General features: G+C 43.4%; 2 protein-coding genes across 3 annotated transcripts in view; one reads left to right on the forward strand and one right to left on the reverse strand.

Annotated features, from left to right (window-relative positions):
- Nucleotides 1–2101: 2101 nt before the first annotated feature.
- minar2 (membrane integral NOTCH2 associated receptor 2) lies at nt 2102–3658 on the forward strand. Its single transcript, XM_087792361.1, has 3 exons — nt 2102–2245; nt 3142–3390; nt 3458–3658. Exons 1-3 carry the CDS (start codon nt 2102–2104, stop codon nt 3656–3658), a joined length of 594 nt encoding a protein of 197 aa, XP_087648487.1.
- A 4784-nt stretch (nt 3659–8442) lies between these two features.
- Nucleotides 8443–14780, reverse strand: part of slc12a2 (solute carrier family 12 member 2) — a 44307-nt gene continuing 37969 nt past the window's right edge. For both annotated transcript variants that reach the window (XM_087791174.1, XM_087791173.1), the window contains 4 exons: nt 13016–13102; nt 12037–12172; nt 11755–11822; nt 8443–11686 (listed from right to left, as the gene is read on the reverse strand). In XM_087791174.1, coding sequence (XP_087647300.1) covers nt 11551–11686; nt 11755–11822; nt 12037–12172; nt 13016–13102 — 427 coding nt within the window. In that variant the 3' untranslated portion in view covers nt 8443–11550. The remainder of the gene's footprint in view (nt 11687–11754; nt 11823–12036; nt 12173–13015; nt 13103–14780) is intronic.

A 14780-nucleotide genomic window follows, 5' to 3' on the forward strand; every position in this document is an offset into this window, starting at 1 on the left:
AGATTAACTTCATTTGAGGCATTAATTCATTGTTAGTTTCAATTAAGAAAAACGAAATTTTGTATGAGATATTATGTTTTATTTTACTGGTGATTTACACAGATAGAACAGGTGTAAGGTTGTAAGCTAAGATAGCAAGTGTAGCATTCAAAATGAGCTAAATTACCTAATTCCAAATAAAGCTAAATCACTGGGGACTTTATATTCAAGAATATACTAATGTTTATATTCGATAATATACTAATGTTTATATTCAAGACTATACTAATGTTTATATTCAATAATATACTAATGTTTATATTCAAGACTATACTAATGTTTATATTCAAGAATATACTAATGTTTATATTCAATAATATACTAATTTTTATATTCAAGACTATACTAATGTTTATATTCAATAATATACTAATTTTTATATTCAAGACTATACTAATGTTTATATTCAAGAATATACTAATGTTTATATTCAAGAATATACTAATGTTTATATCCAAGAATAAACTAGTGTTTATATATAATAATACACAAATGTTTATATTCAATAATACACAAATGTTTATATTCAATAATACACTAATATTCAAGAATACACAAATGTTTATATTCAAGAATACGCTAATATTCGACAAGGTGGAGATAGTGGACAACTATAGGTACCTCGGCGTGTGGCTGGACAGTAAACTGGTCCTGCAACACAGACCATGTGTATAAGAAGGTTCAGAGTAGACTGTACTTTCTGAGGAGGCTCCGATCATTTAACGTCTGCAGGAAACTCCCCTGCATGTTCTACCAGTCTGTGGTGGCCAGTGTTCTATGCTGTGGTGTGTTGGGGTGGAAATGTGTCCAAGAGGAATGTCAACAGATTGATCAGGAGGGCTGGCTCTGTGGTTGAAGCTGGACTCACTGGTGACAGTTGCTGAGAGGAGATCACTGGACAAACTACTGTCCATCATGGATGATGACAGTCATCCTCTGAACACTGTCATCAGTGAGCAGAGAAGCAGATGTGCACAAATGCTCCTCCCATGATGCAACACTAATAGACTCAATGACTCATTCATTTCTCTGGCTATTAAATCTACAATTCTGAGTTTGGGGGCAGGAGTGAAGTAAAAGCATTTGGATTTTCTGTTCTGTTAGTCTTTGTATCCTTTGTCTTTGTTATTTTTCTTTGTGGCTATTGGAAAAAAAACATTTCCCAAAGGAGACCTCCTAAGGGATCAATAAAGTTCTACCTTACCTTACCTTAATATTCAAGAATACACACATGTTTATATTCAAGAATACACTAATATTCAAGAATACACAAATGTTTATATTCAAGAATACACTAATATTCAAGAATATACACACGTTTATATTCAAGAATACACTAATATTCAAGAATACACAAATGTTTATATTCAAGAATACACTAATATTCAAGAATATACACACGTTTATATTCAAGAATACACTTATATTCAAGAATACACAAATGTTTATATTCAAGAATACACTAATATTCAAGAATATACACACGTTTATATTCAAGAATACACTAATATTCAAGAATACACAAATGTTTATATTCAAGAATACACTAATATTAAAGGATACACACATGTTTATATTCAAGAATACAGCAATATTTAAGAATACACAAATGTTTATATTCAAGAATACACTAATATTCAAGGATACACACGTTTATATTCAAGAATACACCAATTTTCAAGAATACACACGTTTACATTCAAGAATACACTAATATTCAAGAATACACTAATATTTATATTCAAGAATACACTAATATTCAAGAATCCACTAATATTTATATTCAAGAATACACTAGTATTCAAGGATACACTAATATTTATATTCAAGAATACACTAGTATTCAAGGATACACACATGTTTACATTGAAGAATCCACTAATATTCAACCACACACACACGTGTCAGTGATGAACCCTCAGGCGTCACCTTCTGTCCACCTGGAGGACCTGTTAGAGAGCAGGTTTGGTTTCACGAGCTGTCAGTGATACGTCTCATCAATAATGAGCGAACTGAGGTCAGAGCAGGAACTCAGTCGCAGAAGCGTCTGCATGGAGCCGACATGGACATTTCTGCGCTGCCCAACAACAACCGGCCGGAGAAGTTCCTCCAGCTGGACGTGGGGATGCTGCCGGCCACACACGGGATGTTCCAGGTGGGAGCGGCCATGTCCAGTCACAGGCACTGGCACAACCGGGTCTATCAGGTGAACAGAACCAGAACAATCTACTCGACTCACATTTGCATGGAAAACTGACACTTGGATGGATCATGGATGGATATACAGACAAATGGATAGATGGATGGATGGATGGATAGAGAAACGGACAGACGCTTGGATTGATAGATGTATGTATGATGGATGGATATACAGACAAATGGGTGATGAATGGATGCACAGATGAATGGATGGATGGATCGGCAAGCCGACAGGTGGATGGATGGATATGGATTGAAAAAGGGACAGACATTTAGATTGATAGATGGATGAATGATGGATGGATGTATAGACAAAGAGATGGAAGGACGGATGGAAGGACGGATGGAAGGATGGATAGACAGAGAAATGGGTGGATGGATTGATGCATGGATGGATGTGTAGACAGAGGGATGGATGGACATAGAGATGGATGGATAGACAGAGAGATGGATGGATAGACAGAGAGATGGATGGATTGATGGATAGATGGATGGACCGACAGAGAGATGGATGGACAGAGAGATGGATGGATTGATGGATAGATGGATGGACCGACAGAGAGATGAATGGATTGATGGATGGACAGAGAGATGGATGGATAGACAGAGAGATGGATGGATTGATGATGGATGGATGGACAGACAGATAAATGTATGGATTGGTGGATGGACAGAAAGATGGATGGATGGACAGAGAGATGGATGGACAGAGAGATGGATGGATGGATGGATGGATGGATGGATGGATGGATGGATGGATGGATGGATGGATGGATGGATGGATGGATGGATGGATGGATGGATGGATGGATGGATGGATGGATGGATGGATGGATGGATGGATGATAATAATTGCGAAACTTTAGACTTTAGACGCGTCAATATTTACATTCGTCTGTCCAGAGAGATGGACGAGTGAAGAACCACACCAGCCAACCTTCACCACCAGGGGGCGCTCCTGTGCAGTTCGAAGACAGATACCTGGAGAAGCACATCACGCCTGTCACTCTCCAGTCCAACGTGAAGAGGAACCCTCTCTACATGGACGTCCGGGGCCCGGACCCCCAGGACCAGGACAAGTCCAAACCCTCCTGGACCGTGAGAGAGTACGACACACAAACGGTTCATGGAAACCTGGCCCAGTACTTGAAGGTAACACGGTCGTGTGGTGGAGAACTGACCTTCGTCCGGTGACCTCTTCATCCGTCCGTCCACGCAGGGGGACGAGAAGACGGCCGGAGACCTGGACTTCTGGCTGGAGGACTTGTACACGCCGGGGTTCGACTCGTTGCTGAAGAAGACGGAAGCAGAACAGAAGAGGAAGAAGCTCTACAAGCTGCTGACCCTGGTGTGTCTGTCCGTGTGTGTGTTGCTGCTGGTCGTCCTGGTGCCGGTGCTGCTCCTGCAGAGGAAGGACTGACCCCTCACCATGGACCCATGTGGACTGAAGACTCACCACGGACCCATGTGGACTGAAGACTCACCTCGGACCCATGTGGACTGAAGACTCACCTCGGACCCATGTGGACTGAAGACTCACCTCGGACCCATGTGGACTGAAGACTCACCACGGACCCATGTGGACTGAAGACTCACCTCGGACCCATGTGGACTGAAGACTCACCACGGACCCATGTGGACTGAAGACTCACCTCGGACCCATGTGGACTGAAGACTCACCTCGGACCCATGTGGACTGAAGACTCACCACGGACCCATGTGGACTGAAGACTCACCTCGGACCCATGTGGACTGAAGACTCACCACGGACCCATGTGGACTGAAGACTCACCACGGACCCATGTGGACTGAAGACTCACCACGGACCCATGTGGACTGAAGACTCACCACGGACCCATGTGGACTGAAGACTCACCACGGACCCATGTGGACTGAAGACTCACCAGGGACCCATGTGGACTGAGGACTCACCAGGGACCCATGTGGACTGAGGACTCACCACGGACCCATGTGGACTGAGGACTCACCAGGGACCCATGTGGACTGAGGACTCACCAGGGACCCATGTGGACTGAGGACTCACCTCGGACCCATGTGGACTGAAGACTCACCACGGACCAATGTGGACTGAAGACTCACCACGGACCCATGTGGACTGAGGACTCACCTTGGACCCATGTGGACTGAAGACTCACCACGGACCCATGTGGACTGAGGACTCACCTTGGACCCATGTGGACTGAAGACTCACCACGGACCCATGTGGACTGAAGACTCACCACGGACCCATGTGGAGTGAAGACTCACCACGGACCCATGTGGACTGAAGACTCACCACGGACCCATGTGGACTGAAGACTCACCATGGACCCATGTGGACTGAAGACTCACCACGGACCCATGTGGACTGAAGACTCACCATGGACCCATGTGGACTGAAGACTCACCACGGACCCATGTGGACTGAAGACTCACCATGGACCCATGTGGACTGAAGACTCACCACGGACCCATGTGGACTGAAGACTCACCATGGACCCATGTGGACTGAAGACTCACCATGGACCCATGTGGACTGAAGACTCACCACGGACCCATGTGGACTGAAGACTCACCACGGACCCATGTGGACTGAAGACTCACCACGGACCCATGTGGACTGAAGACTCACCACGGACCCATGTGGACTGAAGACTCACCACGGACCCATGTGGACTGAAGACTCACCACGGACCCATGTGGACTGAAGACTCACCAGGGACCCATGTGGACTGAGGACTCACCAGGGACCCATGTGGACTGAGGACTCACCACGGACCCATGTGGACTGAGGACTCACCAGGGACCCATGTGGACTGAGGACTCACCAGGGACCCATGTGGACTGAGGACTCACCTCGGACCCATGTGGACTGAAGACTCACCACGGACCAATGTGGACTGAAGACTCACCACGGACCCATGTGGACTGAGGACTCACCTTGGACCCATGTGGACTGAAGACTCACCACGGACCCATGTGGACTGAGGACTCACCTTGGACCCATGTGGACTGAAGACTCACCACGGACCCATGTGGACTGAAGACTCACCACGGACCCATGTGGAGTGAAGACTCACCACGGACCCATGTGGACTGAAGACTCACCACGGACCCATGTGGACTGAAGACTCACCATGGACCCATGTGGACTGAAGACTCACCTCGGACCCATGTGGACTGAAGACTCACCACGGACCCATGTGGACTGAAGACTCACCACGGACCCATGTGGACTGAAGACTCACCACGGACCCATGTGGACTGAGGACTCACCAGGGACCCATGTGGACTGAGGACTCACCTCGGACCCATGTGGACTGAAGACTCACCACGGACCAATGTGGACTGAAGACTCACCACGGACCCATGTGGACTGAGGACTCACCTTGGACCCATGTGGACTGAAGACTCACCACGGACCCATGTGGACTGAGGACTCACCACGGACCCATGTGGACTGAAGACTCACCACGGACCCATGTGGACTGAAGACTCACCACGGACCCATGTGGACTGAAGACTCACCACGGACCCATGTGGACTGAAGACTCACCACGGACCCATGTGGACTGAAGACTCACCAGGGACCCATGTGGACTGAGGACTCACCAGGGACCCATGTGGACTGAGGACTCACCACGGACCCATGTGGACTGAGGACTCACCAGGGACCCATGTGGACTGAGGACTCACCAGGGACCCATGTGGACTGAGGACTCACCTCGGACCCATGTGGACTGAAGACTCACCACGGACCAATGTGGACTGAAGACTCACCACGGACCCATGTGGACTGAGGACTCACCTTGGACCCATGTGGACTGAAGACTCACCACGGACCCATGTGGACTGAGGACTCACCTTGGACCCATGTGGACTGAAGACTCACCACGGACCCATGTGGACTGAAGACTCACCACGGACCCATGTGGAGTGAAGACTCACCACGGACCCATGTGGACTGAAGACTCACCACGGACCCATGTGGACTGAAGACTCACCATGGACCCATGTGGACTGAAGACTCACCACGGACCCATGTGGACTGAAGACTCACCATGGACCCATGTGGACTGAAGACTCACCACGGACCCATGTGGACTGAAGACTCACCATGGACCCATGTGGACTGAAGACTCACCATGGACCCATGTGGACTGAAGACTCACCATGGACCCATGTGGACTGAAGACTCACCACGGACCCATGTGGACTGAAGACTCACCATGGACCCATGTGGACTGAAGACTCACCACGGACCCATGTGGACTGAAGACTCACCATGGACCCATGTGGACTGAAGACTCACCATGGACCCATGTGGACTGAAGACTCACCATGGACCCATGTGGACTGAAGACTCACCATGGACCCATGACAAAACTCAATAGTTTGAAGGTTCAAGGTCGTGTCTCTGAAAAGTTGGATCTTCTTCACTGAAGAACTTGTTGATCTCGTCTGTGGAAGTTTCAGTGACATCACAATATTGAATAGTTTTTATTTCAATATTTCTTCTTTTAAATAGAAAATCTTTAAAAATAATTTGTTTACACACAGAGTTTGATATTCTTATTCTAATAATTCAAAAATAAATTAAAATGGTGGAACTTTTTTTAACCAACATTTTTATATTGAATACAAAAGTCTACGAATTAAAATATTATATACAGTATATATATAATATATAGAAAATAAAGTTTTGCATCGTTGGAATTAAAATATCAAACTCTATGTGTAAAACAAAATCCATTCATTTTTTAAATAAACAAATTATTTAAATTAGTTATTATTAAAAAAACATCAATGAAAACGTTTCAATACAAAAGAAAATTGAATTAAAGTATTTAATAAAAACAAACATTTCAATAAAGAAATTATTGAATTAAATTATTTTAGAAAAATGTAATAAAAACAACAGAACTGTTCAATTCAACCATATAATATTCTGATGTCACTGAAAAATACATGGAATTTATAATTCTGAAGTCTGCAGAAGAACCCCAAGATCTTTATTTCTTGAAAACTTCCTTGTTCTACTGGGACCTCTGGACCATCATGTTTTAGACCTGTGTCTGATGAGCCTTGTTTACCTGCTTGAACTACACAGAAGAAAAACTGCATCGTGAGTCAGAAACACACACACACGCACACACGCGCACACAAACACACACACTCACACCATCTGTTGCTCGCAGCACGACCATCTCATCCTGAGCCAGAGTCTCTAGACTTTTTCAACAGTGATCTTCAGAACCAAACTGCTTTAAAGCGTTGGCTTGGAGACGGTATTTGCATTCATTTCCATGAAGGCGAAAGACTGAGTAGACTTTTTGAATTAACTTTTGTATTCTACGAGAATAAAAAAAGAGGGAACTGAACACAGAGATCCTGGAGCTCCACGATTCTGCAGTTACACTGGACCAACAGTGGAGGGAGCCAGACACACGTTGGATCTCTTAATATTTAATTCAGAATATACAGTAATGTTCTGTGTCCTCCATTTTGTGTGTTTCTCCACAACAACTAACATATAGATTGATTTTCAATTCATTCATATTGTTTCAAAGTAAAAGTACTTTTTTTTTTTTTTAGATATTTACATTTGTAAATGCTTCTTGTTCAACTTGATCAACTTCTTATGCCATAGTTATAAAAATGTCTTTGCATAGCTTTGGTTAAAATGTTGTAAATATGTTATAAACATGCAACACATCGAGGCACGATTATTTAAAGAATTTCAGCTTTTATTTCTGTTTCTTGCCGAAGTTTTCTCATATTTTGATTTATTTTTCACATTGACTACGTAACACTAGTCTTTTCACATGTAGTCTAAAGAATTGATCGTTACAACAATACACTTTTTTCGTTCCGTTCAAATGAGGATAAAGAAACAAAGAGTTAACTTATCAAGTTTCAGATCTTATAAATCGAGAAATCAAAATTATCTGAGGCTCTCTGCTGCCCTCTGCTGGAAATAAGGTCTCGATTCCACTGCTAAATTTGTTTGAAGGTTCAAGATGTGTTGACAAAAGATTTCCAGAATCACCAGCTTGTAGTTTCTTCTTCTAGAAGGAGCTATAAACACACATGTGGTTAATAATATAGGCCCAAGAACCACACCCTGAGGAACACCACAGGTGAGGGGGGCGCCCTGGAGTGACAGTGACAGTCTGAGCACAAAACTAGAGACTGTGACTCATGTTGGAGGTGATTTCATTGATTTCTTTATTGCAATAAAGATGTACAAAGTATTGTAATCATAAATGTTCAAATGTTAGAAAAGCATATCTGTGGCTGTTAACAGTTCAGTGTATCAAAACGTTCCTGCTGGATTCAACTTTTCGCCATCTGCTCCCGTCCATCCGTTATTTTTTTATTTTTATTTTCATCTTTTTCAATAGATAGAAACACACAGACTCACAAATTTGCTAAAATAAATGAGGAAAGTAAATCAACATGCAAATGAACTAAATGAATCGTCTTAAAAACAAAGAGAGATTTTGAGTTGAAATAAATACACATTGATCGTATCGACATTGTTCCGCTCCCTTAATTTAGAATACAAACGTTTATTTACACGACGTCAGACCAGCATGTGACGGTGGAACTTTGGCAAGAGTATAATTCAGGGGTCAGAGGTCGGGACAGCGAAGGGGTTTGATGATGATGAAGATGAAGAAAGAACACGGTTGTCGGTTGAAAATCAACAGCAGTTCAACACATCAAGAGTCATTCAGTGTCGATTATTAGATCTATAAATAGAAATGAAAATATTGTGGATGTTTTGGTGAACACTGACGCCCCCTAGCGTGTGGACCCGTGAATGACTTGTAAATGTTTCTACAGCCGTCACTCAAGGACCAGTTTCATCCCTGCATGTGTGGAGAGACGGGACGTTCTCCACTGGTGTCGGCAGTGGACAGGGGTCGGTCCGGGTTGACATAGTGAAGTATCCTGGCTATTCAGGTACTGACCACTGCAGACCAGAAGCACCTCTTAAGACCCACAGACTTACAGATGGGTTGTGTGTCTCATGTGCACATAAGTTACTTTTTACAACGGATGCCGATGGTGCGCGTCATCGCGGTATAAATATCATCAACCGTGAGAAAAGTGAAAATGTCTCTCAGGCTACAACGTACGAGGGCGATAAGTCGATAAAATACAGTTGACATCGTTGTGCTTGTTTATTACAGCCTAGGTTTGTCTTTTCACACATTTACTGAACACACACACGGAGATGTGAGATTATACTCGTATACACTGAAGCAATAATAGATTTCTGTCCGGCACATAAATATATCACAGATGCGTAGCAGAGAGAGGCTAACACCACGTGCTAGCTGCAGTCGACGCAGGAACAACCATTTTTTGTTTTTACATGAGAATAAAAAACTAAATGTATGTACTATAGTGTAGTGTTGATTATTATACAATACATTCAACTAATCTAAGCATCACATTCCTCTTTAAAAATTGCATACAGTGAAGGTCGGCTAAAGTAACAGGCTAAATGCTAATAATGCCAGTCAGCGGTTCCGCTAACGTCAGGCTAACATAGGAAATAAGGAAACCCTGTTTGTTTATTTGGTGAGATCTGAACGCCTCAGTAACCATTTTCAACCCTTTGCCTCACACTATCAACTCGTTTTGAACACAAATGAAGTCAAACTACACCGAGAATGAACCCACGCAAATGTGAGGTTCGTTGTCGTCAAACGTTTGATAAATAAAGTGGAGGTTTATGAACTATTCTGTAGTGAACATGTGTGTGTGACGCTCTTAGTGTTACTTTAATGGACACTGGTTAACACTGTTAGATCAGTTCTACTGCCTCTGCAACAGGAATTTGAAGCTATTATTTTAAATTAAAAACACTTTCATTATTAAACTTGTGGAAATTTAGACAAAATGGCTGCAAATGTTTTAATTCATTACTTAATAAAACCCTTTATATCGATGTTTTCCACACTTTTAAAGAGGATTCGTAGATTTGATCTGGTGTGAAAGTGTCATCAGATCAAACATGTTTCTTCTCATTGAAACAAATGTTTTCTTCGGGCGATGAGAAGGTAGATTCTGAGACCCGCTGAACTCTTAGAAATAAACCGGGCGAAAGTCCAACGGTCGGACTTCGGTTTCACCGCGCAAGCTCGTCTGCATAGAGGTATATCTTCGATCCAACGCCACATTCTTCGGAGCGACCTGCAGTCGGTCGGTCCGACGGTGTCATGTGGAATGTGTTAGCATCTCTTTTACTAGCTACTTGACTCGGTAACAGAGGGTTCACAGAGAAGAGTAAAATTCACGCCGCTAATGGAACAACAAACCTGCAATTGACCCACAAAATAACCCTGCAGCCAGTATGGCTTACAAGAGAAAGACAACTCGGGACAATCGTTGGTTCTCGTATTAAGGCAAAGTTTACTAGCTTGTTTGAGTGGCTTCAGGGGAAGAACCGTCGTCGTGAACACGATGAAATGTTGACAGGGAAAAAATAAGCAGCTACGTGGAGAGACGGCTCTTCGCTCCACTTTTAAACTTCACATTTTGTCCGCACAAACTTCAGGGGGGGAGAGGGGGGGGCATAAATAGATTGTGTTTGAGGCCGGCTGGAGAAGAACGTAACAGCTGTTAAGAGGAAGACTGAAAAAGTGAACAAACGATAAAAGACTTCGGCCAAAACAAAACTTGATTAAAAAGATGAAAGGAAAAACTAAGGAGTTGGTCGGACGTCGCCTTCCTCCCCCACATCAAACCAACCCAAGAGAATAAATCACATTAAAAACGTCATAAAAACCCATCAAATGCCAATACAACCGCTAACATTGTCAATCTAGCTCGATTACTTGTGTCTGATTCAGCTGGAAAGGCACATCCATAAGGCTTGAGGAGGTGTTTGCAAAGCGTTCTCGCTCGTGAAAAAAACAACAGGGTGATTATTGCTGCGTCGTCAACTCAGAGATCCAACCAAAAACCCCAGCGTGACATCAAGATCCAGGAGAACATGGAGAACGCTGAAGCGCCTGAGATCAATCGTTCTAATCATCGTTCATCAACTAAAGCTACGAGAGAGAGAGAGAAAACAAAAACGTTTTGGAAAATGAAAAGAAAAAGAAAGGAGCAGAGTGAGCCAGCGCGCGAGCACTCCAGTCGTGACCTCACGACCTCCATCAACGTCTCTGGAGTGTGTGTGTGAGTTGCACCTGGAGGTTTTGGACTACAACTGGGATGTGTATATTTATATATATATATAAGTGTATATATAAGAAGGTCTGCTCCCAGAGGCTGGATCTCCTCCTCCAGTGTTTAGGAGTAGAAGGTGAGGACGCTCTGGTGGTTTCCACGCACCAGGATGATGGGCGGCAGGTCCTTGGACAAGACCTCCAGCCAGGCCATGTACAGAGCGCTGGACACGGCGCCCTTCCTGGCCAACGGCAGACTCCTGCACGAGACAAAGATCCGTCATCGTCTCTTATCCAATGATCAAAACCCGGGCGGGGGGGAACTTACATGACGATGAGATTGGCTGTGTTGGAGTGTTCCTTCAGCAGCTCGTTGAGTCTGATCTGACGGTTGGTCTGAGGAGAGAAACACAAACGTCGTCATGAAGATGATTCACAACTTCTAAACAAACATGGACGTCACAATATAAAAAAGAAAGACTCAATTATGACTCGCATCAAACAAACAAAAACACAATAGTGGTCATAATGCACATCTTAAATAGTAAATACAAAATGTGTTTTGACATCCTTTACGAGGGTCTGAACAAGCTTGCAGTGGATTCCTGACCTTTGCTCGGTACAGCTCCAGCTCGTTGTCGGTGATCCTCCAGGGTTCACTGTTCTTCAGCATCTCGGCCGCCTCCTGCTCCAGGTCGTCTTCCTTCAGCCGATACGGCTCGATCATCTCCTCGAAGGCGGCGGTGCTGCAGAGATGGAGGTCATGATTTACAACAGGTCACTTAAATCAAAACTTAAATGAGAGGGGAAAAAACTTAAACTTTTGTGGCGGTATTTAAGGGTCGTTCTTACACTAGTGAGCCACCAGGGGGAAACAGTGATTCACTTGTTAATATTTAACAGTAGAACTTCAGAATATCTTGGAAAAATATTATGCAACATAAAAATATTCCACGTCATTCATTGATGGGATGTTAGAGCAGCACATGCAACAATGACACCGAGTAATTAACTAATCCAATGGTAAATACAATTAAAGGAATCTAAATAAAATAGTACTTGAAAATCAAATGTTTTTATATATATATATATATATATATATATATATATATATACATATATATATATGCTCACTCGCTGCGATCTACTGAAAATCAAGATCAAGCAAGCTTTTGCCCTTCTGCTCCACGGGAGGTTTCCGTCCTCCCTGAGCTCGCCTTAGGACACCTGCGTTACCGTTTGACATATATATATATATATATATACATATATATGGGGAGAGCTTTTCTCTTAGAAAGTGTTAAACTATTAACTCAGTTAACCGTTTCGATGATTAAACACTTGAAATCAAATTCTTAATTTCTGTCAAATTTTCAATTCCAAATGTGCGTCTTTGAACTGGTCTTGGTCAGGTCGCAATAATCTTTATTTAAAATGACGAGCGGACAGCGGTCGGCCTGGCCGTTGCCGCTTTATCAGTGGTCCCGATCATGTGACCACATCTGCTGGATGGCTCCAGGGAAGAGACTCCAACCATAATCCTGCCGCGTCTCCGTCTGGCCTTTGATCTTTATTGAAAGGCGACTTACTGCTCCTTCTTGGGCTTGGTGTTTACGTCTCCCAGCACAGTGATGTCCGAGAAGTCTATCCTGAACTTGCTCAGCAGAGTGGCCATCCTGCCGGGAACACACACACACAACAACAGCTTTGTCAGTGCCAGGACATTCAAGTGTGATGCGCAGAGATAAGAGTCATGGAGGAGCTTCTCTTTGTCTGGACCTGTGAAGGCGGAGCAGGTAGCATTGTTTGCCAGAGGAGAGTTGGATTCCGTGTTGAAGAGTCATATCCTTGCCCGAAGCAACACATGCCAATAAACATCTCCAACAGTACAGCTGCTGGCCGGCTTGTTCCTCTGTTGTTGATATATCTGATAGTTTCCACATCTATAGCACTTCGAGTATGTTAGCGCGACTAACAACAGGCTGATGATTCATGTGATGTTTATGTGAAGACGCTTCGAGCTACAATGTGTCACTTTAATACTGCAGCCATTGTTCTCAGACTGCTACTGTATTTTACTTCTACGTCTGTCCTTCAATATTCCACTGGTCATGTGATCGACGTTTTCTTGTTCGCAAGATAAACGGATGAAACCATGGCAACACAAATCTTATGTTGTGAAAGCGAATGTCATGATATTGGAAAATAATAATGGGTAAATAAATAAATAGATTAAAATGTAGGTGGAAAATAGCTGCCTGGCAGAGGTATTGTTTCCCACTGTTGTGTAATTAATACTTAGTAAGCTAGTTTTAAATCAAATATTAAATGTCTCCAATCAATTTCCCTTTTTTTAAAGACATGTAATTGATACCGATTCGTCCAGATAAATATAACTGGCTGTAAATCATGAATTAGGAAATGTCACACAATCTTGAAAATGTCTTTCGTTGAGGTTTAACTTGCTTGAATATAAATAGAAAATCTATGATTGTTCATTTTGATGAAGAACCCGTCGTCTACAGACCTACAGTCTCACTGATGAAGAACCGGTCGTCTACATCTATCATGAAACTGAAGCATCACTATTAGATGTTTTTCAAACTCATCTGACAAATGTCTTCGTTGTGATGGATGATTGGATCAGAAGCAAAACATTTCCACTGTCTAAATGAATGTGCGCTCCTCAAAAACACAGAGTATTTATGTAAACATGCCTGACAGGGCAGGTATTCACGGTGGACACATGACAACGGACGGACACAAAGATAAAAGTGAAGCACGGTCACATCAATCGAAGCGGTCAGTTTGGGCCGCGGCAGTAAACAAACACAAAGTGCACACAGAGCCGGCGAGTGCTCGGCACCGAGATAAAAGGCTGCGATGCTAGTGCGAGCTAATTTTATCGAACAAAAGGAGGTGGGAGGCAGCTGTGGGGGACTATGAGAGGAAGAGAGACGGGGAAAGTGTGAACGTGTGTGAGGAGGAGGACAGCGCAGACAAATCATTTCTCACATGAGAACTCCAGGGACACATGAGAACTGTGGATCCCAGACCCAGATATATGGAACTAGTTCCATTGATTTAACCTCCTGTGTGACATCATCTGCCGGAATATATTGATGTATTGATATTGCAGTGTAATGTGCGTGTGTCTGAACATCACCACGGCAACAGCAGACAACCGACAAAGTAGATGAACAACAGAAGGAGGAGAAACAAGGAAACAAGACGGTAATAACCGAAAACACTGGAGGAAAAATACCACACTTTTGATCCACCGTCATGTGACACAAAGACACATTTCCATTGGCTTCTGATGGAACTATACATGCAGTGCCATCAGATTATTGA

The sequence above is a fragment of the Callionymus lyra genome, chromosome 5 (genome assembly GCF_982586985.1).
Source record: "Callionymus lyra chromosome 5, fCalLyr1.hap1.1, whole genome shotgun sequence".
In the NCBI taxonomy this organism is placed as follows: domain Eukaryota; kingdom Metazoa; phylum Chordata; class Actinopteri; order Syngnathiformes; family Callionymidae; genus Callionymus; species Callionymus lyra.